The 25,365-nt window shown below is 43.6% G+C and overlaps 1 protein-coding gene across 1 annotated transcript in view; it reads left to right on the top strand.

Annotated features, from left to right (window-relative positions):
- Positions 1 to 25,365, top strand: part of WDR36 (WD repeat domain 36) — a 1,582,076-nt gene that overhangs the window by 1,077,977 nt on the left and 478,734 nt on the right. Inside the window, exon 16 of the mRNA XM_044064266.1 lies at positions 6,915 to 6,994. Coding sequence (XP_043920201.1) covers positions 6,915 to 6,994 — 80 coding nt within the window. The remainder of the gene's footprint in view (positions 1 to 6,914; positions 6,995 to 25,365) is intronic.

The raw sequence follows: 25,365 nt of genomic DNA, 5'->3' as shown, positions 1-25,365 counted from the left end.
TGCATCCAGAAGGAATTCTTGTGGTGGGCACAGGAATGTCACCTAAACAAGGGACTCTCTGTGACTCGACCAGAGGCGAGTCAGATCTTAACGACAGATGCCTCGGACCTGGCTTGGGGAGCACACTTCAATGGGAAATGGATTCAAGACACGTGGCCTCCCAAACTACAGCATTTGCATATCAACATGAAGGAGATGTTAGCAGTCCAGTATGCCCTGATGGCTTTCAAGGGCCTACTTCAACCAGGACAGGTGTTGATACAAACAGACAACACTACAGTCATGTGGTACATCAACAAGCAGGGGGGGACCCATTCTTATCCTCTTTGCAGACAAGCTATGATATTGTGGGAGACTGCTTTGGGTTTGCACATCACTCTTCAAGCACGGTTTCTGCCAGGAGCACAGAACTCCCTAGCAGATGTATTGAGCAGACAAATTGTGGATCCCCACGAATGGAAATTGGATCCTCAGGTATTTGAACAGTTGACAGTGGCTTGGGGAACTCCAGACATAGATCTGTTCGCTTCTCCTCTAAATTTCCAACTGCCAAAATTTTGCACAAAGATGTTTCACCCAAAAGCTTGGAAAGTGGATGCTCTATCTTTCAGTTGGAACAACCTTCACGTCTATGCTTTTCCTCCTCTGCCTCTCCTTACCAAGGTTCTCTTGAAGGTCAGGCGGGACAAGCCTTGCATGATCTTAATAGCACCAGATTGGCCACGACAGCACTGGTATCCTCTTCTGAGGAGTTTAATTCAGGAGCCTCCTTGGCCTTTGCCACAGCTTCCTCACTTGTCCCAGTCAAGCAGTCATTTGCTCAATGTCAGGGTGCTGTCTCTGCATCTAACGGCCTGGCGTATTCTGTTTTAGAGCCTGTGGGTTCTCAGCTTCCTCAACAGGTTTTAGATGTTATTTTGGAAGCTAGGCGGCCCAGCACTAGAAAAGTTTATGCTGATAAATGGAAGAGATTTTTTCTTTGGAGCACAAAAAAGGACTTTGATGTCTCGGTACCTAATTTGAGTTTTACACTGCAGTACCTTACTGAGTTACTAGACAAGGGTTTGTCATTTTCCTCTGTGAAAGTTCATGCTGCAGCCATTTCTGCTCACTATGATTGTGACCCTCCTTTATTTTCTCACCCTTTGTTTAAGCAATTTCTTAGAGGGGCAAAAAATATAAGACCCCCACGTATAGCTCCTACTCCTTCCTGGGATCTCAATTTTGTGTTGGAGAAGCTTACTTTGCCTCCTTTTGAACCTGCAGCTACGTCTGAATTGAAGTTTTTGTCTTGGAAGACTGCCTTTTTGTTGGCCATTACTTCTGCTAGAAGGGTATCTGAATTGCAGGCTCTCATGGCAGTTGAACCCTTTCTAATATTCCATAAGGATAGAGTTTCTTTGCGTACTAACCCTACTTTCATGCCAAAAGTGATTTCTAATGTGGCCTTGAACCAGTCTATCCATTTGCCTACCTTTTATGCTGATCCCCAAAATAAAGGGGAAAAAAATCTTGCATTCTTTGGATATACACAGGCAGTTACGTTATTATTTGTGCAGAACTAAGGAGCTCAGACAGACTCAACAGTTATTTGTTTCTTTTGCTTTGGGGTCACAAGGGAAAGCTGTTTCAAAGCAGACTATTTCAAAATGGATTGGTAATTGTATTGCTTTTTGTTATTCTCATCATGGGAAGGATGTTCCTGCTGGGATTAGACCTCATTCCACTAGGGCTACTGCCACTTCTACTGCTTTTTTGAGGGGTGTAGCTACTAAGGATATTTTGGAAGCAGCTACTTGGAGTTCAGTTCATACTTTTACTGAACATTACCATCTCCCTCTTTTCTCCAAGTCCAGGGCTGGGTTTGCCACTGCAGTCTTACAGGGCATGTTAGCAGCCCCTAATGCTTTTTAGTTTGCCAGCCTCCCTTTTCCTTTTCTTTGGGATTCTACCCACAGGTTATGACTGCAGCAATGTGAGATGAAGAACATAGTACAGTTTTGTACCTACCATAAATGTAGATGTTCGAGGATCCACATTGCTGCAGTCCTATTTTCCCTCCCTCCTTCCCCTCTTTGGTTTTGGGGTGTTGTTGTTGTTTGTTGTTATTATTCCTTGGGGATAATTATTATTTTTCTCCTTTTGTGGCTTTGGCCTTTTCTTTTAAAGGCCTTCTGACATCTGGGGCAAGAAAGACTGAGGATATGGCGTCGGTCATGCGCTTAAGTACTACTACGTACTGACGTCAGCTCCGGGCGCCCATGACCGACGCCAGCCTAACTCTTTGGTATTCGGGCCGACCGAGGACAGCGGAATACCCACAGGTTATGACTGCAGCAATGTGGATCCTCGAACATCTACATTTATGGTAGGTACAAAACTGTACTTTTCTCCCACATGTTCAATGGACTTCATAAACCAACGTGTACACAACCCACTATCTTGGGCCGCCAATATTAACCTTTCATCTCTTGGTTTCAATTCGCCTTTCCTTAACCATTCCTGTGTTCGTTTATGATCAACATGAAGTTCTTCCAGAAGTTTTCTATACTTGCAACTATATTTATGCTTTTTCCACATTTCTTGCCTTCTCCCTTTCAACGATGAGATCCCCTTGATGCTTGCTTTGTAAGCTCTCTGTAAACCCTAGTTTTTGCTGTAGCAGGCAACTGAGTAAATGTCAGGAAAATCCTACTAGGACAGCTGAACTTTATTGGGTTTAATCAGAGTCTCTTTAATTGATGGCAGGTGTGTACCCAAGAAGACTGAATGCTGTAATTAAATAAAAAGGTGCTTAAACAAAGTATTAGTTTAAGGGTGTGCACACTTATGCAATCAGCTTATTGTACATTTTTTTACTTTTTATATATTTTCCCCTAACAGATTTGTTTGTTTTTCAATTGAATTGTACAGGTCATAGGTCACATTAAAGGTGGGAAAAGGTTTGAAATGAATTATTGTGGTCTCATTTATTTTTTTATATCACAAAAACCTGACATTGTAACAGGGGTGTGTACACTTTTTATATCCCCTGTACTTTCTGTCATGTCATTGTCAAACCATCCTTAAGAACTACTGGCAAAACATGATGGTCTTCATGTGTCTCGCTGCTCATTTTAACAGCTTACTAGCATTTAACATGCAGGCCTTTTTTTAGCAGGGATTCAACATCTGTGTACCTTTCCATGTTGCTTTCCTTCCCTCCTGCTGTTTGTGATTAAATTAAAAGCTTAACCAGTAGAGCCCAGTGTTCCTGTAATAAAAATGTAACCTATCAACTTCTTACATAAGCCTAAAGGACTGAGGAGGACTTTTATAACCCTGTAGCTCTGCCTTTTTGGTGCTGCGGTAGCGTTGTCGCCTCGCAGTAAGATGCTGTCCGGGTCGATTCTCAGCTAGAGCGTCTTCTGCATGGAGACATGCGTGAATGGGTGTACCTTCGTTGAAGGTTGTGCGTCAGGGCTGGTAACTCGGCACGTAAAACTCAGCTACCAATCATTAGATGACAGGAGTTCCGCTGTGGCGACCCCTAACCGGGAAAAGCCGAAAAGACACAACAACAGCTCTGCCTTTTTCCCCTGGAGCTTAACCAAACAAGGCACTGTATATCACTGGTGGCTTTGCTGTGCTCACTGACTTTTCTAGGAGGTCTGGATAAACTGTCATAGGAGAATTTATGAAAACCCATTCAGTCCTTGAGATTGACCTTGAAAGTGACTAGGGTGCTAAAATGTCTTGTGTGAAGTGGGAGTTTGTATTTTGTTATGAATTTGTCCTGCCACTGACTCCTGTTTATTTGCTGATTGAGATGAAGATCCTTAGTTCAGGCATTTGAGGAGCCTTTGGATTTATGAAGGTAAAGGAGACTTAAAAAGCAGAAAGCAGTGTCTTTTGTGGTGCAAAAGGCTACTTGTATGTATTCACAAAAGAGTCTGTAGTGGACTGAGTACAGGACGATGTCAGGTGTTCTACCAGAGAATCTGAGTCTCAAGTACTGTATTTTTTCTTGGTTCAGAGTCTTTAGGGTCTCTTGAGTTGGACAGAGTGCTTAAATGGGTACATGCCAAAGGGGACGTTATAATGAAGGATGGTTCTTATAAGGTAAGAGTGGAAAGGTACTTATAAGTTTTCTTAATTTTGGAGAAATGTCTTTGTAAATTAGCATGATTTGGGAATTGTGGTGGAAATTTGATGGTAAGAAAATGTTAACATAGATATTCAGGACTCTGTTAACTGTGTCATGTTAGAGGGTGATGTCATTGATGTGTTCTGAGCTGGAGAATTTCTGTTTCCTGTATAGAAACCACATTGCATTTCTTAGCATTTGTTTTGAGACTGTGGTCAGTACACCAAGAGGTGGCATACTCAGGCCCTCATTGGAGTATCTGGCTGCCCATAGGACAGTTGCTTCCCATTTGCAATCTTCAGCAATATTAGTTTGCCATAAGCCTTGAAACTGGAGCTAAGTCTCAGATAAATGGTTGCCAGAAAAGAAATGACCCACGACTGAACAAAGCAGGACGCTACTAGTGACATTCTTATGCTCAGTGGAAGCACCAGCTACCTTTTCTGTGTTAGTTCCTCCTGAAAGATTTATGTTGATTCATGTCATCAGTAATGCCAGTGCTGAGGATTGGAGCAAAGATTTTGGCCAGGTTAAAAATAGGTGGTATATATGGAATGTCCATTGTCTTAGGCTTCAGCGACCTTTTCAGAGAAGTTAATTAAGTTTAAGAAGCAGGATCTGCTTTAGATAAAGCTGAAGTGATTAGGATTTAATGGTAGGGTCTAACCTGTATCCAAGTTAGTGAAGTCTAATATGATATACTCCATAATCTTAGATATAATACTTGTTAAGTTAATAGGTCTGCATTTTCCTGAATCTGTGGTGGGGCCACCCTTATGTAATAGCATCACTGTAGCAGTTTTCCAGGTATTGATAAATCTTAAGACATTATGACTAAAAATGTTAGGGAGAGATTTGGAAGGGGTGTATATAGTACTAATCAGAAGGCATACAAATATACTTAACACTGGAACATACACTTCACCACAGAGTTTGTTGAAACATATGCAACACGTGCAAGTTATTGTTTTCATATAATCTAGCTGTGTGCAGTAATTTTGAAACTTTTGAAAGTATTTGTGAGGGACAGATTTGACAATTGTTATTACAACCAGCTAAAAGAAGATACAATTTAGCAGAATAAGAAAGGTCTACATTGAGCTCCCTTGCAGACAATTAAAATAGACTCTTCTTGAAAGCTGATAAGGGTAGAGCTTAAGATAGTCATGGACTTAGAACAGCATGTAAATTGCAGGTTAAAAATGCTTGAATAAGGTGGTTTTATTGAATCTGCAAGATGTGAAGTGATGAAAGCTTGTAATCAAATAGATGTGATTTTAATTAGTTATTTAAGAAAGGTGTTTTGAATTGTGATATTTATAAATGTAACACTGTTATGAAACATGTTTCCTCATGTTTGGTATACCAGAGGTTTAAGTGGATAGTGTAGTTCCCTATTTAGACCCATTATTTCAGCCAGGGTTTCAAAAACTGGATCTTTGGCTGTAGTAGTTGAAGAAAAGTTACATCAATTTCTAATCAGGATAACCTTTCTTTAAAATGCATTCAGCAGATTTTTATAAGTAAGTTAAGAAATATTTATTCTGAGACCGATTAGTATATGGTGTCTGTTATGTGCAGGTTTTAGATGAGCATAGTTGACTACATTATAAAGTTCAGGCCATTGAATTTTTACAAGTACTGTGTAATGAGATGGATGTAATTGGGCACATATTTGGCTATTTTATTGCAATGTTTTTATTCTAATTAATGTATTGTCTTTTGAAGAGTAGTTAATATAGACAACGCATAAAGTAGTTTGGGTAATAGAGATTGGGAGAGCTACAGTTGAATTTGGGATGTTATTGCATGTTTGATTTTCTAGACTATTACAAGTTTTTGATTTGTTTTTGCTATTGTGGAGTTTATATGATTATCCTTGATCAGCATCTTAAATATGAAAATTTGCTGTGTCTTTGTTTTTGGTAAATTGCTCAGTGACCGTTTCATTAGTAGCATTTGTAATTATTACTACTATACTTTGGAGGTGTGTTTTTGTGTTAAAATTATATTTTATTTGTTTTTAGTAGTTAATACTAGTTGTGATTCTGTGAACCAGATTTCTGGTTTAGTAAATGAGGTTTGTGTTTACTAGCTTGCCAAGGGATATAGCAGAATATATGAGGTCAAGTCATCTGCTTATTATATAATGGTTACTTCAATTACTTTATGCATATCATTGGTAAATGTACTGAAAAATGTGGTCCTTGGATGGCTCCTTGAGCATCTTCTGAATAAGTCTATTCATTTTACAGCCTCAGATGTTTTGCAGAAGTAGCTGTTGAACCACCATGTGTTTATAGTGTTGGCAGTTCTAGTTTTGCTAGACTCTTGCAGTAATTCATGAAATGCCATATACCAGGTTCACGAAAATAGCTGCAGTTATAGACTGTATTTAAGAAAGATGTTAAGGTAGAATCTCTGCTATGCCCTGAGCAGAAGCCATGCTGTTGGTGAGATAGATGGTTGAGAAGTTTCTCTGTTTTTTAGAGAGAATAGTATGGGTATTGATCTGAAGGTAAAGCTAGTATGGTCTTGACCTAGCTTGTATATAGCAATAATGTCTGGGAACAGAAAATAGTGCATGTCATGTGTGCTGATTTATGTATGCCATTACCTTGAAGGGGTAGAGGAAATTGGGTGATGCACATGGACCTTTCTTATCACATGGGGTAAAGTGTTTTATGGTGGCAATGGCTAGCTATGTCTTCTCTTCTTTCTCAGTAAACTACATATTTTAGTTCTCACGTTTTTACTGTCATTGACTGCATTTTGCATTGTTTCTTAGGCTTTTAGCCCTGATGGACGGTGGTTGATCACAGCATCAATGGATTGTTCGATTAGAACATGGGATTTGCCATCTGGATGGTAAGATTTATTTTTATATTGAATTATTCATAAAGTGTAATCATGATACTTTGATTTTAATTGATTTTATTTTTAAAACATAAAATGTCTTTTGCATAAATATTTGTTATTCAGTAATATGTTTTTGTAATACATGGAGCTTATTTGTGTTGAAAACTGGGAGAAAGATAGTTATTAAGCAACTGTCTGATACAGGAACAGTGGTTAATGACTGTTTCAAGCTACAGCATGAGCAGTAGTCACCACAAAACAATAGTGAGAAAATGAAACAGCATTTAAAGGATATAATATACTTCATATTAACTTACTTTTTTCTTGGTGGTGGTGTTGTGCAAAATGTGTTAGAGCTGTTAGATGATCAGAGATGCGGTTCACATTTGACTGCTGTCTTAACGCTGCTCTAAGTGGGTTAACACCTTATTGAGCTGTAGAACACTTTACATTCCATTAGTTTTTTTTTCTCTCTTTTTCTTTGCAACTTGTAGTGTATGGGAGAAGCTAATGTCCATGTACTGCAAAGAACTGTAGAACACTACTAAATGTGTTAGGCTTTCAAAGCCATATCACATGCAGCACCCCTATGTGCTTTTTTTCCTTTTTTTTTGTTCTGTTCTTCTCTATGTAAGTGACACTATGCAGTTAAAGTGCCAAATATTACAAAGAATTATAACTGGCTTTCTCTGATCATAATCAAGTAGGTCTATAGTCTTGAAATAGATGTCAAGATTTCACTTCACTATTAGGGTGAGTTTCTTGTCATCCATTACTTGGATGTATAACAGCAATTTGGTTATGATCAGGTACCCAATCATAATCCCATGTGTAATGAGTTATGCTATGTATAATATAATTATTATCTTAGACATAAATTTGATGTAACATAATATGCCTGTCTAAAAATATCATTGTTGGCTGAAACATTTTAAGAACTGGAATGTTGGTGGGTCTCCAAAACTTGAGCTAAGTCTCATACTGCCTGTGTGTTTATTATATGAGAAAGTAGCTGAAAAAGAAAGGCTTGTGTAAGTGCCGCACTTTCACCCTAGGTATCGGAGACCATAGGTGGGAGGCTCTTTGCCTTTCATCACTTTTTGGAAAATGGCCAAGGTTAGCTACACCTGTCCTGAGGATTGGTGGGGAAAAGCATCTTGCATAATTGGAGACATGTGTTGGGTCAAACTTTCTGGGCAGGATGTATGTCTTCAAGATGGCCGCTTGGTCCCCATTGTGTAGTGACTACATTTATTACTAGTAAAGGCTCAGGTTTTCTCTTATCCTCTATTTTTGCAGGTGACAGAGGGCCTGGGAGAGGTACACCAATGCCAACCACTTTGAGAGATGCATCTGAGGGTGTCAATACTGCCCATTTCCTATCTGATCATTTAAGGCTTATCCACCACGGCCTGGTCCTTGGAAGCAGTGCCTTGCATCCCACAGCTGTGACTTTATGAACACACTTTGTCTGAGTGCCCCCCCCCCCCCCAAAGACTTCACTATGTCCAGAAGCGCCCTTTTATCCCACGGGGAGATGTTCTTCTGTGCTGTCTTACATGAAGATACATAGTTCAGGCCCTTGATTTGTGAAGGACCTTTCTTTTTTCTATCAGATGTAAGAGTACATCCCTAGGGAACATGATCTCATACCTTCTGTGGGTGCTTTGCTGACCTGTTAGATCCCCACTTTGCCATATTTGGGGTCAACTCTGAGTGTCTTTCCCTGTCTATTGACACCGGACACCTTCACGTGGCATGTTCAACTTCATGTATATATCCATGCACACCCAGACTGAAGCTTGGTGGGGTGGGGAGGGTAAGGTCTCCCTCCCCTTATTCCTTTTGGGAGGAGTTAGAGAATCATAAAATCATTATTTTGAAGACAAGGAATAAGAAAAAGACCTGCAGTCCTTAGATCACCAGTGGCCCATTCTGTGGATAAAACTTGGGGCTGATTAAGTCTACTACAGACTGATCTGTGGATCCTGTTCGCACCCTTGCCTCCCCAAAATATTTTAGTGAGTACCTATAGAAGAAGAAATAGGAGTCCTGCATTATTCTCTTCTTTGGAGTTTGTCATTAAGGATGCTGTATTTGCATCCATTGAGCATTCAGATACTGATGCCTCAGTTCCTGAAAAGCACATTCTTTCTACTTCTGCCTAGTTCAGTTGACTGAAATCCTTTCAAAGCATCTTAGATCAGATGTCTACCTTGCAGTATCTTGTCACCTTCAAGTTTAACATGGAATCTTAAACTTTGGATGGGATTGGTAAAAGGTTGTACTTCCCTGCCAACTCTGTCTCACCTCTCCAGATTTCTGTCCTCTTTTGTGGATCAAGCACTGGAATAATGTTTGGGACCTCATGTACTCTGTGCTCCCTGAGCACATTGTCACCATTTGTCTTACAGTAAGTTTAATTTTGCTGGCACTGTGGCTAGGGCAATGTACATAAGTATGTTTCTGTATGGTAGATGCTGTCCTCCGTCAAGCAGAAGCTCAGTTAGGCCATTTCATAGAGAAGATTGTCTTCATCTAGCTCTTGCAGGGCTTTGTCAGTGGTCTCTGGGAGAGGAAGCAAGTCATTGATGTTTTGCAGAAAATGTATGAACACTCTGGACTTATTAGCCCTACACAACCCCCAGCAATAAAAATGCCCCCTCACAGATTGAAAAGGGGCCTTGGGCGCTAATGTGTCTTGCCTGCTGATGGTGCAGTCCAAGTCACCAAAGAAGATTAATCCATTGACCCAGCTGAAATAGTTCTCTCTTTCTGGGTTTTCTGTGAAAGGTGACTTTGCAGGTTTCCTCCAGTTTGAAGGGCCATTACAAAACACCGGTGTTTTGTAGATGTGATTAGTGACAGCAGTCTCTTAGATTGCTAAGGTTTTCCCCTTGAAAGGACTCTGCTCATAGAACATGCACTCTTTTCTGCTCTCCTTTCAGATCAGGTCTGTACTCTGTCCTCAGACAGGCAATTAAGAACTGTCCCTCTTTCAAAACAAGACCAAGGGTTATACTGTCACCTCTCCTTTGTTGTGAAGATGATTGAAGACCTGTGTCTCATTGTGGATCTTAATGATTTCAGCATGCCTACCCTGTATTTCAGAATCTGATGTCAATCTTTATTCATTCTTGACGAATGGACTTGGTTCTGACTCCTTGGAACTGGCTTGGCTATTATACAGCTTGCGCCAGCCAAAAACTCTCAAGCTAAGACTCTAATCACAGTGCCCCTCTCTCCATTACCTCAGATCTTGTTTGCCACTCTGATAGGGGGTATCGACTGATGCATCTTAAGTGCATTTATAATATCTTTATACATTTATATTCTGTCAAAACTCAATCAGTGTTTTTTAGATAGTAGAATTTTTCACCATTTTATACCCTTTGAGTGTGTTTGTATAATTTTTCTCTACCCTTTTTACCCAACGGTATTCTACATTACCATTATTGGTAACTTGTCCCCCTTTTTTCCCTTTACTTCTTAGGTAATCTGTTTGATACCATCGCTGGTATCTTCCTCCTTTCTTTACCTGTTATAGATATTTCTTCCTACCAGTGTTCGTAGGCTTCTTGCTTTCGTTTCGTCTGTTGTGTGTGTGTGTGCGTGCATGTGATCATTTAAAAATGGCGGAGAAGCAGGAGGACAACATTGTCAAGATTGTGGAATAAAGATGTCCAATTCAGATGGACATCTTTCGTGCTCGTTTTGTTTTGGTGCGTCCCACTTAGAAACTGTGTGTAAGATCTGCCAGGGTTTCAGTGCCTGAACTTGGGCAGAATGCCAAAATAAACTGATTTTAAAAGGTTTGTTGAAATCTTCTTTTGAAGAAGCCCTCTCTAAGCCAGAGTCGACAAAATCTGAATGAGAAAAGAAAAGCCATTCAGTGTCAACCTCACCATGGAGAGAGTGGAATCAAAATCTCATAAGTCGCCTGTTCCATCTGTGTCTTCAAAACCGAGGAGTAAAATTTCCAAAATGATTGAAAAACAACCTTCAACACCAGCACTTGGCACCAGCATCATTAACTTCCCACTCAGTTCCAACTTCTCCATCTGCTCCGCAGCATTCGGTGCTGCATTTTGAAGCATTTGTACCTCTCAGAACAAGGGATTTTCCTTCTGCAGACCTATTTTTGTCAACACCCCAGTCCTTTTGTGGATAGGCCAGTCTCCCCCCTCAGGGATGTCAAGTCCGTTCATCCAGAAGTCTTTTCCGAAGTGGACATAGTGAGATTGGTGGATCAGTTGTTAGAGGCCAGGGTCTTCCCGCACCCATGCAGACCTCCCTCCAGGAGCCGAGGCCTATTCTCCCAGGACCTCTCCAGATTATCCTCCCCTGACCCACCTTTCCAGGTTTGGAGCCCACCACTTCAACTGGTCCAGTTCCAGCTGTTTTGGTGCAGAGAGAAGCTCCTTTGTTGGTATCCGAGGGACTACAGTACGGTACTGGTTGTTTGCTCAGGACCATCTTTGGCTCTCGGAAACCTGACAGTTTCGGGCCCTCCTCCAGCTCCTGTTTTGGAGGGTGACCCTTCACACTGGGGTGTGACCCCAGTTCCGAGGTTGTCTTTCTCAGTGCTGCCATCCCTCTTCGGGGGACCTGCCTTCCAGATCATGGAGAGAACATTAGCCTCTGCAGACTCTCAACTGGCCCTGTCTTCGTCGGAGTGTCACATATTTGTACTTTTAGGACCGCAACTGCCACCACCTTTCATGTCTGGACAGTGGGCACCGAAGCAGCAAGATATTCCCATTCAGGTCCCCTTTTCATGTTCTTCGTTTTTCATTGTTGCAGTCATTACATTTGGGTAATCTTGCTGGCAGGTTGCCCTCAGTCAGCCTGAATTCCAAAGTCCTGTGTCCTGCGTCTGCTGCTGTCGTCCCTTCCTTGATGTCAGGTCATCAGGGGTATAAAAGATGCGGTCAACGCCATTTTCTTCAGTCTTTCTTGCCGCGCGGTGCCTGAAGCAGAAGCAGTTCGCAAGTGCCGGTCGGCCGACTCCTGAGATTTTCGTGTTAGAGTTTCAGATCCGAAGTCTTCAATAAAGCTAAGTACCTTTTTTCTTGTTCCAGACCGATGTCAGAAAAAGTTAATAATTGTATTTCTTGTGGAAAGCAAATACCTCATAAGGACTTTCTTTCTTACTGTATTCCTTGCCTAGGCCCTGATCACAACGTTACTGGTTGTCGGTTTTGTACTAGATTTAACCAACGCACTATTAAGCGTCGGTATGATTTTGCTTTAAACTGTTTTGGATGCCAGTTTAATTATCCAGAAATGTCGTCAGATAGCCATCTGACTACCGGAGTTAACAAAAAACGCAAAGAAAAGGAGGGAGATAGACAACCGAGGCCCAAAACCGACGACAAAGCTTCTCCTAAGCCGTTCGCCAGTTCTCAGTGAGGTGCTTTCGCAGCTCCAGACACCCACTACTTTAAAGTCGCAGGCCGCTACCGACTCCCATGGTAGAGTCGGCCATGCTGCTGGAAACTCAAGGTATTGGAGCCTCGGATACTATTCCTTCAGATGGGTCTGGAGCCACTGAGCAGGCACCGGCTTCTGAGGGTGTATTCAGACCTAAACATCTTTACATTAAACCAACCTCAGCTTCAAAGGCAAAGACTAAAGCACCTTCTAAAGTAAACAAACTCACGAGCCACGTGGACAGGCCTCTATGTCCAAAAAACAGATGCTCAAAATGGCCGAAGACGTAATTACCTTGATCAGGGGTTCCCATCCCCCTCCTGATAAGAGGCCTAGGCAAGAGACTGACTATGAATCTTCGGATCAGGTTTCTATTTCTTCTGATTCCTCTTCTGATCAGGATTATTCTCTTCCCCCCTATGAGGATTCTGATGCTGAAGTATCTATACCTTCAGCTTCTCCTCCAGAGGACTATTCATTTGGGGAAACCTTGCATACCATGAGGGAGCATTTCCACTGGGAGAGCCAAGATTTTTCAGAATCTAAAAAGAGGCCCAGGATTTCCTTTTACTACCTCAACACAGGCCACTAGCCATTCCACCTGTGTTAGATATTGTAGATGATGTGTTTTCGGAGTCTAGTCTTACCCCTGACTCCTTACCTCCAGCTCCTGTTAAGCCTGACAGATATTACAGGGTTTCTTTCTGACTGTCATAAATTCCTTTTTAAAAACCCTGCTGCAGACCCAGAAACTATTTATTTCACAGGGTCCCAAAGGAGTTAAGGCTCCTGCTGCAAAAAACCCTACCCCCTCTGACAGAGATTCTAGGGCACTGGATAGAAGGGGAAAAAAAGGTTTACACGTCTGCTACCTTGGCTATAAGGGCCTTAAACTGTCAGTTTCATATCCTCAAATGTCAGCAACATGTCATGGCATTGCTTAAACAGAAAATGTTATTAAACTCTGAATGTGCAGAAAACAAGAAAATGCAGGATTTATTGCATGCAGCTGAACAAGTTGGAAAGCATACTTTGCAATGTGGTTTTGATTCTTTGGAGGCCTCCTGCAGGGCCGCAGTTACGGGTTCTGTAATTAGGCATGCTTGGTTAAAGGAACAAAATCTGCCTGATCGTGTCAAAGTTAAATTATTAGATACACCTTTACAGCATGATACTTTGTTTGGTGTTAAGGCAGAGGAGGTGTTAAAGAAAATGGAGGATAGTTAAATCTATGCAAACGGTCAAAGATTTTTTTACAAGTACAGCCACCTAGGTTTAGTAGACACTGGCCTACAAAGAATTTGTCCTTTCCTGTGTCAGACAGACCTCAAAGGGGTAGATCCAGACGCCCTAGAGGCAGATCCCAGGTGCAAGGTTCCTACAAGTCAAAGCAATGGGGTGCTTCTACCTCCAAAGTTGGAGAAGATGAATCACAACCATACAGGAAACAGCCCCAATGACTTCCCCCTGCCTGCACCAAGCACTTATCTCCCGGCAGCACCCTTAGGGGGAAAATTAGCACTTTTTTTCTCAAAATTAGCACATTATAACCCAGGACAAGTGGGTTCCAAATATCATGTCACAAGGGTACAAGTTCCGTTTCCATACCCTGCCAAAGGCAAACGGCTGGCCAGATCTGCCAGAAAGTCTATGGGCAGAGGCACAAAAACAAGTCTCATCCCTCATGAACATGGGGGTCATTCAACAAGTACCAGAGCAAGAGCCAGGGACAAGGATTTTACTCAAAACTGTTCTTGGTACCCAGAAAGGACAAGACCTGGAGACCAATAATGGACCTATTTATTCTGAACACATTCCTGGATATACCAAAATTCAAGATGATGACTTTGCAGCAGCTTCTGCCCATGCTGGGTAAGAATGCTTGGCTGGTGACTCTAGACCTAAAAGAGGCATACCTGCATGTTTCAGACAGACAGTTATGCAGAAGATACCTCAGATTCAAGGCTGGCTCAATGCATTACCAATTCTCTGCACTGCCCTTTAGCTTATCTACTGCGCCCAGGGTCTTTACAAAGTGCCTGGCACCAGTAATTGCATTCTGCAGACAAAGAGGAATACAAATATATCCTTACTTGGGCGACTGTCTAATTCAAGCAGAGAACAAGGACATTCTTCTACAGCATCTGGTATTTGTGAAAAGACTTTCTAACATGCCAAGGGTACACAGTCAACGAAAAGAAATCAAAACTAGTACCCTCTCAAGAGATAATATTCCTGGGTGCAAGCTTAAATACAACTGCCCAGATGGCTTATCTCATGTCAGACAAAGGCAACTGACTACCTATTTCAAAATGTTGGCAACAAGGGCCCAGTTATCTGCAAGAAAAATTCTGCAGGCTTTGGGCTTCATGGCATCCTGCATCCTACTAATTCCATATGCAAGACTGTATATGAGGAAACTTCAGTGGTACCTAAGAGGTGTTTGGACTCAACATTGCCACAGCCTGGAAACAATGATCACTCTCATTCCCTGCCTACAGCAGGAGATTCGATGGTGGGCAAAGGCTTGTCACCAAAACAAGGGACAGCCATTCACATTACCCCCAGCCAGGCAGACACTAACAACGGATACATCAGATTATGCCTGGGGGGCCCACATGGCAGGAAGATGCATTCAGGGCACATGGTGCTCAACCCAAATGCATCTACATATCAATCAAAAAGAGATGCTAGCTGTTCAGAATGCCCTGACAGCCTTCAAGGACGTACTTCATCCTGGACAACTACTGATAGACAGACAACACCACGGTCATGTGGTATATAAACAAGCAGGGGGGCACACATTCTTACCCCCTTTGCAGACTTGCCATGACTTTGTGGGACACAGCATTAACTTACCAAGTACACATGCAGGCACAATTCCTGCCAGGAAGGAAAAATACTTTGGCAGACAAACTATGCAGAAACCTCATGGATCCCCATGAGTGGCAGCTGGATCCACAAGTCTTCAGCATGATAATAAGGAAATGGGGATGCCCGGACAAAGATCTATTTGCCTCCCCTCACAACTACCAACTAAAAAGATTCTGCACAAGGACTTATCACAGACAAGCATGGAAAGTGGACGCCCTATCTTTCAGCTGGAAAAACCCATCAGTATATGCCTTTCCCCCACTGCCTCTCTTCCCCAAGGTACTTCTAAAGGTCAGACAGGAGAAGCCAAAAATGATACTGATTGCCCCAGACTGGCCCCGCCAGTACTGGTTTCCAATCCTAAAGAACTTGTCTCAATGCCCAGCTTGGACCTTACCTCAAATACCTCATCTACTGTCCCAGCGAAACAATCGGATCCTGCACAGCCAACCCAGGACTTTAAACCTGGCAGCATGGCGGATAATGTAGTCATACAAAACACACCTCTCGGTAAAGCTGTGATAGATGTCATTTTGGAGGCCAGAAGGCCTAGTACTAGAAAATCTTATGCTGGAAAATGGAAGAGATTCTGTGCTTGGAACCAGGCACAATGAACTGCTGTGCCAAATATTCCTCAGATTTTGCAATACTTAACTGAGATGCTGGACAAAGGCCTATCTTTTTCATCTATTAAAATTCATGCCTCTGCCATTTTGGCTCATTACAATACAGAGCCACCAATCTTTTCTCATCCCGTATTAAAACAGTACCTCAGAGGAGCCAGAAATGTAAGACCTCCAAGGAGATCACCATTGCCTGCATGGGACCTCAACTATGTCTTGGAAAAACTCACCCTGCCTCCTTTTGAGCCAGCTGCTACTGCTGATATAAAGTTTTTATCTTGGAAAACAGCTCTGCTCCTAGCTATAACTTCTGCAAGACTAGTTTCAGAGGTACAGGCAGTCATGGCTGTGGAACCTTTTATCATTTTTTATCCAGACAGGGTCTCTCTGAGGACAAACCCAACATTTATGCCTAAGGTGGTGTCAAGTGTGGCTCTTAACCAAACTATTCATCTGCCAACTTTTTATCCAAATCCACAGAACAAGGGAGAGAGAATTCTTCATTCTTTGGACTTACACAGACAGCTTAGATTCTGCTTGGACAGAACCAAAGTTTTCAGAAAGACAGAGTATTTATTAGTGGCATATGCTGCAGGATCACAAGGAAAGGCTATCTCAAAGCAGACTATTTCAAAGTGGATAGGCCACTGCATTCGTTTCTGCTATGTACACCATGGCAAGCCAGTGCCTAAGGGCATTAGGCCACATTCAACCAGAGCTGCAGCCACTTCAGCAGCCTTTCTCAGGGGAGTACCAACCAAGGACATTTTAGAGGCTGCTAATTGGAGTTCAGTGCACACCTTTACAAAGCACTATCATCTCCCACTCTACTCTAAATCCAGGGCAGGCTTTGACACTGCAGTTCTGCAGGGCCTCATAGCCACTCCTAATGCTGTTTAGCTCCAGCCTCCCATCCATAGCTTTGGGACTCTACCCAAATGTAATGACTGCAACAGTGAAACATGAAGAACATAGTACAGTTGTGTACACTTAAAATAAATGTAGATGTTCGAGTGTATTTACTGTTGCAGTCCAAGTTACCCACCCGCCATCCCCCTTTCTTTTGATGGAACCTATCTTTCCTTCTCTGATTTATACAACCTATGTGGTGTATTTGCTGGTAGATGAAGGTAAAGTTTATATTGGTGCATGTATTTACATATATATATAAATTTTGGCTACCCTTCTAGGGGGCACCTGACATCTAGGGCAAGAAAAACTAAATGGCGTAGCAGTAGATCCCATGGTGGTGGTGGAAGCCACCAAAAAGGAACTTGCTGAGGAGAGTTCCACTGTCCACCCTCCTAACTGAGAGTCTTGGACGATGGACACGTTTTGGAAGTGGGTCTTTGCATCATCAACCTTCACTTTTAGGTCCTTGAATTTCATGGCAAACTTTACTAGACTCCAAAGAGATATGATAAAGGAGCTTTCAGATACCTTAGCTGGAGCTGTGTCTGACGAGGTAAGGGATAAGGTTGCTTCTCAGCTTGCTACCCTGGAGTAATAACCAAATTCGTCCATGCAGTTAATCACTCATGCAGCTGAAGGAATGACTAGGGCTGCGGGTACAGGCATTGCCATAAGGTGCCACGCCTGGATGCGCTTGTGTGATTTCGCTGAACCTTTCAAGTCTTCCTTTGTCGGTTCTCCTATTGACAAATCTTCCTTGTTTGGCCCCAAAGTCAGGGACACACTAGCCAGGTGTGAAAAAAATGGAAACACCCTTTCTGCTGTGGGCATCTGTTTTCCTACTCCTCAATGATCATACTCTAGGAATCAGAGGAGTGTAGAAATGTGGTTCAAGAAATCCTAAGGGCTTTTCCAGGACACATGGTGAATACTCCCCTCTGGGCAGAGGGGAGAGTTCTAATGGAAGATGCCCTCCCCATGGCAGAGGAGGTCCGTATAATCAGAGCTGAAGAGACTCCTTCTCTGGACAGCCCTACCAGTGCTCCTGAATGGAGGCCCTATTGCTTATCTCTGGAAGCAGTCGAGGGGGGGGGGGGGTTCACTGCATCAAACAACCTGGCTAATGATAACTTCGGATACTTGGGTACAGAGAGTTATCACCAGAGGTTACAAAATTCCCTTCAATTTCTTTCCAAAGTTCCACCCAATCAGAGGGTCATAGCAGCTGTAGAGAATCAAAAGCTGCTCGAAAAAGTCATCCAAGAAGTTCCACCACACCAAAACGTATCTGGATTTTACTCTAGGTTCTTTTTAGTACCAAAAAAGGCAAGGGACTGAAGACCAGTATTAGATCTCCGCCTTCCAAACAGTGTGTCAGCAGACAAAATTCTGGATGATCATGGTTCAGTCTATCCTTCCCTTTCTGGAGGAGAATGATTGGATGTGCTCTACAGATCTTCAGGATGTGTATTACCACATAAAGATTCCGCATCTGGCTGGGAGCCAGTCATTTCCAATTCAGAGTGCTGTCCTTTAGTGTCAACACAGCCCCCAGGGTGTTCACCAAATGCATGGCAACGGTAACTTAGTACTCATCATTCATCTTAGTACTACAAGCTTTAGTTTTACAGCCCTTTAAGCCAGCAGCTACTTGCGATCTCAAATTCCTGTCATGGAAAACTCTTTTTCTGGTATCCATCACTTCTGCCAGGAGAGTTTCTGAATTACAGGCTTTGTGTGTGAAACACCCTTATGATTTTTCACAAGGAGAGGGTGTCGTTAAGAATCAATCCGTCGTTTCTTCATAAAGTAGTCTCTGAGTCTAATATTAACCAGACTGTAGATTTGCCTGTCTTCTTTCCAGATTTTTCAAACAAAGTTGAATACTGCTTGCATCTGCTAGATGTTCGCAGACATTTATGTTTCTACCTGGATAGAACAAAACAATCTAGAAAATCAGATCAATTGTTTGTATCCTTTTCGGGTCCCGCTTTGAGTAAACCAGTCTCCAAAGCTACCTTATCAAAATGGCTTAGGGATTGTGTTACCTTTATGTACAATCATATTAACCTCAAACTGTCTGCGTCTGTTAGAGTGAATTCTACCAGATCTGTAGCCACTTCAGCTGTTTTCCATTCCAAGGCCTCCATGGAAGAAATATGTGCAGCCACAACTTGGGCTACTCCCCATACCTTTATCGCTCATCACACATTGGATATGGTCTCCAGGGGAAGAACATCTTTTGGCTCTATGGTGCTCAGGAATATCCTTCCTTAAGGCCACCCAGGATCTAAAGTAGATGGGAACTCTGTCCCATTTGTCAGGAAAGAGTGAAGATTGACAACAGCAGATAAAGAAATTATGTCCTTACCATAACGTTCCATCTGTGTTGTCGATCTTCATTCATTCTTGGCATCCCACTGTCCTGCTCCCTCCAAAGGACTTCTGGAGGTTCGGACCTTTATTCTGGGAGGTTTTTAGAGTTTTCCTTAGATGGGGCTTCTGTTATCCTATACTTTGGCTGCAAACTCGGTCTGAGGTAATGGAGAGAGGGGCATTGTGTGTAGAGTCTTAGAGTTTTTGGCTGGCCCAAGGTATCGGAACTGAGTCTCATTCATCAAGAAAGAATGAAGATAGACAACACAGATGGAACATTTTGGTAAGGACATAACTTCTTTTTTCATACAGTGACTGTCCTGCTGATCATGCCCTTACTACCAGTAGCCATTTGAATGATATTGCTGAACATAAAGGATGTTGCCTTTTATATTAGTGCTTGGGATCCACGTAGGAGGTCCCTTTGTTTCATTCTGGTGGAGGACCAGAGTGCTTTTATGTGGTCTTTCCCGTTCTGCTACAATGTTTAGCAAGGTGCTACATATTGCAGGGGGGAGGGGTTCTGCATGACTCTGCATCTGTACTGCGGGATTTACTTTATGGCCTACCTATCGTCGTTCCCCCCCCCCACTTCATGGCAGTGTGACTTTATCCATGGGGTATGTAATATGGACAAATGGCATATTGCCCCGCCTCCGAGGCATCTCAGCCAGGCTCATCTCCCACCTTGCAAACCACTCCTCCTCAGTCTCCACCAAGAAACATAACAGAGACAACCATACCCTTTCCTGAGATGGGCACACCCGTGCCTCTCTGCTGCTGTCAGTTGCACGAGCGCTAATTGAACCCATGTCATCTGGGTCGTAGTCAGGGCTTTTATCCCTCTGTGCCACCAGAACGGCCCAACTGCCAATTTCTCACTGTGCCTTTTGCATATCTGTGGATGCTGGTGTGAGTAGTCACTGGCTGCAGAGTAACAACACGTTGGATCTTTTCATGGTCATATCCCTGTTGCTGGTCTGTAGACTGATGAACAGTTTCCACAAAGTACAGCAAGACCTCAAGTGTTGTTGATGCTGAATATTTTGTTAGATGGGGAACCCAGTTCATCATCTCCACTTTCTAAAAACCCTTTTTCTACTCTTACAGGTTCTGAAAGGAAAGCTGCTTCTATTTCCTCCTTTTATTGAATTCAGTAACTAGTCTGTTGTGTAGTCCATAAACTAACAAAGGAACTGGGCAGGCTCTCATATACCTATGAAGAGAGATAAGAATCTGGCAATAGATCACAGATTGCGACATAACTTGCTCATCTTTTCATATCTCATAAGATAATGTACTGACAGACTCTAAGCCACTTACTCAGTTCTTTCCTGAAACTAAGAATTTGGGAGTCCTGCCTAGGAAGGTTTCTTTTGGGAGTTGTGTATACTGTAGTTTGACCTGTTAGTTACTCAGAAGAACATGGAATCTGATGTTAATCTTCCCATTCATCACTTATGGGTTTGGTTCGGAGCCCTCAGAGCAGAGTCAACCTAATGCCAAGCTCGCGTACACCAAAAACTCTCGAGCTAAGCTGCTACCCACAATGCCCTTCTCCCAGTTACCTCAGATCTCGTTTGCTGCACAGCCATATAGCAGCGTTTCAAAGAGCTCTCCAGCTAAGTGTCATATTTTATAAATATTTGTGTATTTTTATTTTTTCTTAAGCTAACTTGTTTTCTACCCTCTTTTATCTGTTTAGCTCTACCCGTTGAGTATTTCTTATACCATCGTTGGTACGCCCTCTCCTACCCTTGTGGTATCGTTTTATACCATCGTTGGTATCTTCTTTTTCTCTTTTCTCACTTCCTTTAGTCAGTAGTTTGTTTCTTCGTGTGTATGAAAATGTCTGAAAAAAAGGGACTTTGGGCTTTAAACATTGTGCTTCCTGCGATGGCAAGCTCCCCTAACAGTGACTTGCACGACGATTGTGTGTATTGTCTGGGGGTTTCTCATCTCTCTCTGAAACCTCCTTGCCAGATTTGCCTAAGTTTTAGTCAGCGGACACTGAACAAGCGAAAAAAAAATAAACTGATTTTGAAAGGCATGTTAGTCTCACCTTTCTCAGAGGCCCTCTCTGTTTCAGAGGTCTCAACCCCTCCAGTGAAGGACAAAAAACATCCCTGTTCAGGTCCATCTTCACCGGCTGGTGGTAAAGGCAAGTCCCCTAAACATAAGGCCCACAAATCTTCAACAGAGCACAGAATTGCTTCATCGGCTCTGCTTACAACTACTGCTTCTGTTCAGAGCTCTGCTCCAGTTGCTTCTTTATCCAGTGTCATAGATATTACAGAAACTTCAACATCGGCGCCACCTTCGGCACCGGCCTCTACGGCACCAGTCCTATCTACAGTGACAACTATGTCTCTGACCTTACTTTCTTCAATAGTTTCAATACCGACTTCACCTTTTACAGCACTGAAGGCAGTTCCGAAAATCCCTTTGGAACTGAAGATAACCTCGGCACCGAGTCCCTTCTTGATGCCACTGATTCCTCTATTACCTGTCTCCAAGTTAGAGACTATGGTGCTGATAACTCAAACACCACGGATCCGGTACTCCCCTTCATTGGACCCATTCTTTGGCCAGACGTATAGCCCCTTTCTGGACTGGCCTGACTCCCCTTCAGAAGTGACCACAAGGTCCACCAGGAGTCTTCCTAAATTCAATGTGGTGCGCCTGCTGGACCAGCTGTTGACAGCCAGAGGGGATAACAAACATTCCTAAGACTCATTCAACTTCAGGGTTTGGGTCTACTGCTCCTAGAACTCCCACTTATACTCCTCCTTCGGATCTGTCAGTTCCGAAGCCCATTGTTCCGACGTCCGAAGCCCATTGTTCCGACGTCCTTGGTGGAAACCCATTCCTTGGTGCCGACAGTGACCCTCAGTGAGGCTTTGAGACCACCCCTTTAGGTTTTAGTTCAATCAGAACTGTCCCTTCCTCAGTCTCATGGTTGGGGGAGTGGTGGAACCCTCGGTTATGAGCACAGTTCCAAGTTTTTTATCGGTTCCATCCTCGGATACGGGGGAAACGCCTGCCCCAGTCTTGCTTAAGGCTCCATCCCCAGGAGCAGGTGTGATAGGGCGGGGTATGATCCAGGTTCCATGATTGTCCTATTCTGTTCCAGGCTCACATTCCTCTTCAGGTGGGCTTGCTTTCCGGGTAATGGAGAGAGTGCTTGCTTCTGGAAGCGCTCCTCCTATGTCGGAACTCCTCACTGCTCCCTCTGAGCTACAGCTACCATGGCCCCACCTCCCCAGGACACTGAGAGCAGAAGCCACAGGAAACCCCAGTTCAGGGTACTCTTCCTTCAGAGTCTTCCTCAGACTACCCCACTGAAGAACCTCCTCGGAAGAAGGCATGTAAGAGGAAACACCTTGATTCTCCTGAGGAGTCTCTCACAGAGGATACGGACTACGATGATGGGGAGTGGTCCCTATGGTCAGCCCCTGACTATGTCTCCTTTAGAGACAACCTGGAAATATTGAAACAGAGGGGTGGCTGGAAGCCCTCTAATCCTTCCTTGGAGAAGTCCATCTTCATGCAGGCTTTTCGCTCTCGGCCTTCTACAGCTCGTCGTGCAGTGTGCATGGAAGAACTCTGATTCTATTGAGGCTATTCCCCGGAGACCAGATAAGATTATTTCCCCACCAGAGGAACACCCCCACTGGTCCAGAGGCTTCCCAGTAGATGCTATGGTGGTAGCGGCGGCCACTAAAAAGTATCTTGCAGAAGAAAGTCCTACTATTCACCCACCCAACAGAGAGTCGGGCTGAGGACAGACTAGGGAAGCGAGTTTTTGCTTCAGTAACTTTTGCAGTTAGGTCCCTGAACTACTTGGCACATTTCACGAGACTCCAAAGATATCTGATTTCCAAACTTTCTGGAGCCCTCACGGGTCAAGTTTCTGATGGGGCACGAGACAAGGTTGCCTCTCAACTTGCCACCCTTGAGTCTATTTCCAACTCGTCCATGAGGTTGCTCTCCTACACAACCAAAGGGGCAGCTAGAGCTGCGGGTGCAGGCATAGTCATGAGGTGTCATGCCTGGATGCGCATCTGTGACCTCGTGGACTCGCTTCAAGTCCTCCTTTTTAAACACCCCTATTGAACCATCTTCCTTGTTTGGTTCTAAAGTAAAGGACACACTGGCCAGGTGCGAGCAGGATGGAAAGACCTTGTTTGCCGTTGGACTACGTTTTTCCAAGCCCCAACGTACTTTTTCCTGGAACCAGAGTAGTGGGAAAATATGACACACAACATCTCAAGGTCCCTTTCCATAACGCATGTGGTGAGGATTCCCTTAAGAGGCAGAGGGGGTTCCAGTGGTGGAAGATGCCCCTTTAGGGGCAGAGGGGGTCCCCGAAATCAAAACTCCAGGGATACTTTCTCTGGATGGTCTTATCAGCACTCCTGAAGTGTTGCCCGATTGCTTTCCTGTGGAAGCAGTCAGGGCACGTTTTTTCTCTGCACCAAATTGCCTGGCACTCTATTACAAAATATGGGTGCAGAGAATAATCTCCATAAGCTATTACATCCCTCTAACATCACTGCAAAACCTACAAAGCACCTTCCCAATGTTCCACCCAGTTAAAGGAATGAAGCGGCTTCAGAGGTAAGAAAGCGGTCTCAAAAAAGAGTCATCCAGCCAGTCCCCCCAGACCAATGCGGATCCAGTTTTTACTCTAGATTCTTTTTGCTGCCAAAAAAGGCCAGGGACTGAAGACCCATTCTGGATCTCGGCCATCTAAACAAGTCAGTGGTTCAAACCAAATTCCTCATGGTCACTATTCAATCCATTCTCCCTTTTTTACAGGAGGATGTTTGGATGTGCTCGATAGACCTCCTGGATGTGTATTACCACATCAAAATGGACAAATGCTCCAGGAGTCTCTCTCACTTCCGGCTAGGAGACAATCATTACCAGTTCAGAGCCCTGCCATTCAGTCTCTCGACGGCCCCCAGAGTGTTCACGAAATGCCTAGCAGTGGTGACAGCTCATCTGAGACTTCAAGGATTCCAGGTGTCTCCATATTTAGACTGGCTCCTTTCCACCCCCACCAAGCATCTCCTGACCATGGCCCTCCGTTACACACTCTCAATAGCGGAGTCTCTAGGCATCACAGTCCATTGGGAGAAATCCAATGTACAACCTACCCAACAACTGGAATTTATAGGGGCAGTATTCAATACTTGAACATGCCTAGCTTCTCTACCAGCTCACAGGCTTCAGAGGTTAAGATTGCAAGTACGAGAGATACTCTGTCAAAGAAAGGTGTTAGCAAGAGAAGTTCTACAGGCTCTGGGTCTCATGGCTGCGGCCATTCCAATTGTTCCTCGGGCAAGATTATCAATGAGACTGTTACAATGGCTCCTATTGTCCCAATGGTTGGCAAATCTTCACCCCTAAGCTCACAGATCCTCATTACCAACTCTTGCAAACATTTCCTCTGGTGGATGAGGCCAAATTAAAAACTTTGGTGTCGCCCCTTCCAGATCCCTCAACCCAATGCCACTGTGACCATGGACGCTTCCCTGATAGGGTGGGGGCATTTTCAGGGAAAGACAGTCCAAGGCACGTGGTCCAGCTTAGAGGCCAACCTGCATATCAATGTTCTGGAGTTGAGAGCGATGCTGTTGGCGTTCCTGGCACTACATCCGCTCCTTCCATCGGGAACGATTGTGATTCAGTCAGACAATATGTCAGCAGTCTGGTACATAAACAAGGTGGAACCAAATCCTACCCCCTGTGTCGAGAGACCATGAGAATTTGGCATAGGGGATAGCTTCCAACCACTTTCTTATAGCAATGCATATCCTGGGGAGCTCCAATATGATTTCGGACAGGCTGAGCAGATGCAGCCTCCTTCCACACGAGTGGTGTCTCAACCCAAACTTGATGGCAGAAATTTTCAGCCGATGGAGCCAGCCTTGCTGCGATCTCTTTGCTTCCCCTTCTTACAACAAATGCAGCAGCTTCTTTGCCCTCTTCCCCCCAGAGGGGGAGTCCCCGAGAGATGCTTTGACTCACGATTGGCCCACAGGTCTCCTCTATGTTTATCCTCCAATTCATTTGATACCCCTATTTTTGAAGAAAGCAATATGGTTGAGATACAAGGTGATCCTCATTGCCCCACTCTGGCCTCGATAAGTGTGG

The sequence above is a fragment of the Protopterus annectens genome, chromosome 2.part2, assembly GCF_019279795.1.
Source record: "Protopterus annectens isolate FY-2018-M chromosome 2.part2, PAN1.0, whole genome shotgun sequence".
Classification (NCBI taxonomy): Eukaryota; Metazoa; Chordata; order Ceratodontiformes; family Protopteridae; genus Protopterus; species Protopterus annectens.
The sequence above is the reverse complement of the archived record's forward strand: the minus strand, read 5'-3'. Positions and strand labels throughout refer to the sequence as shown.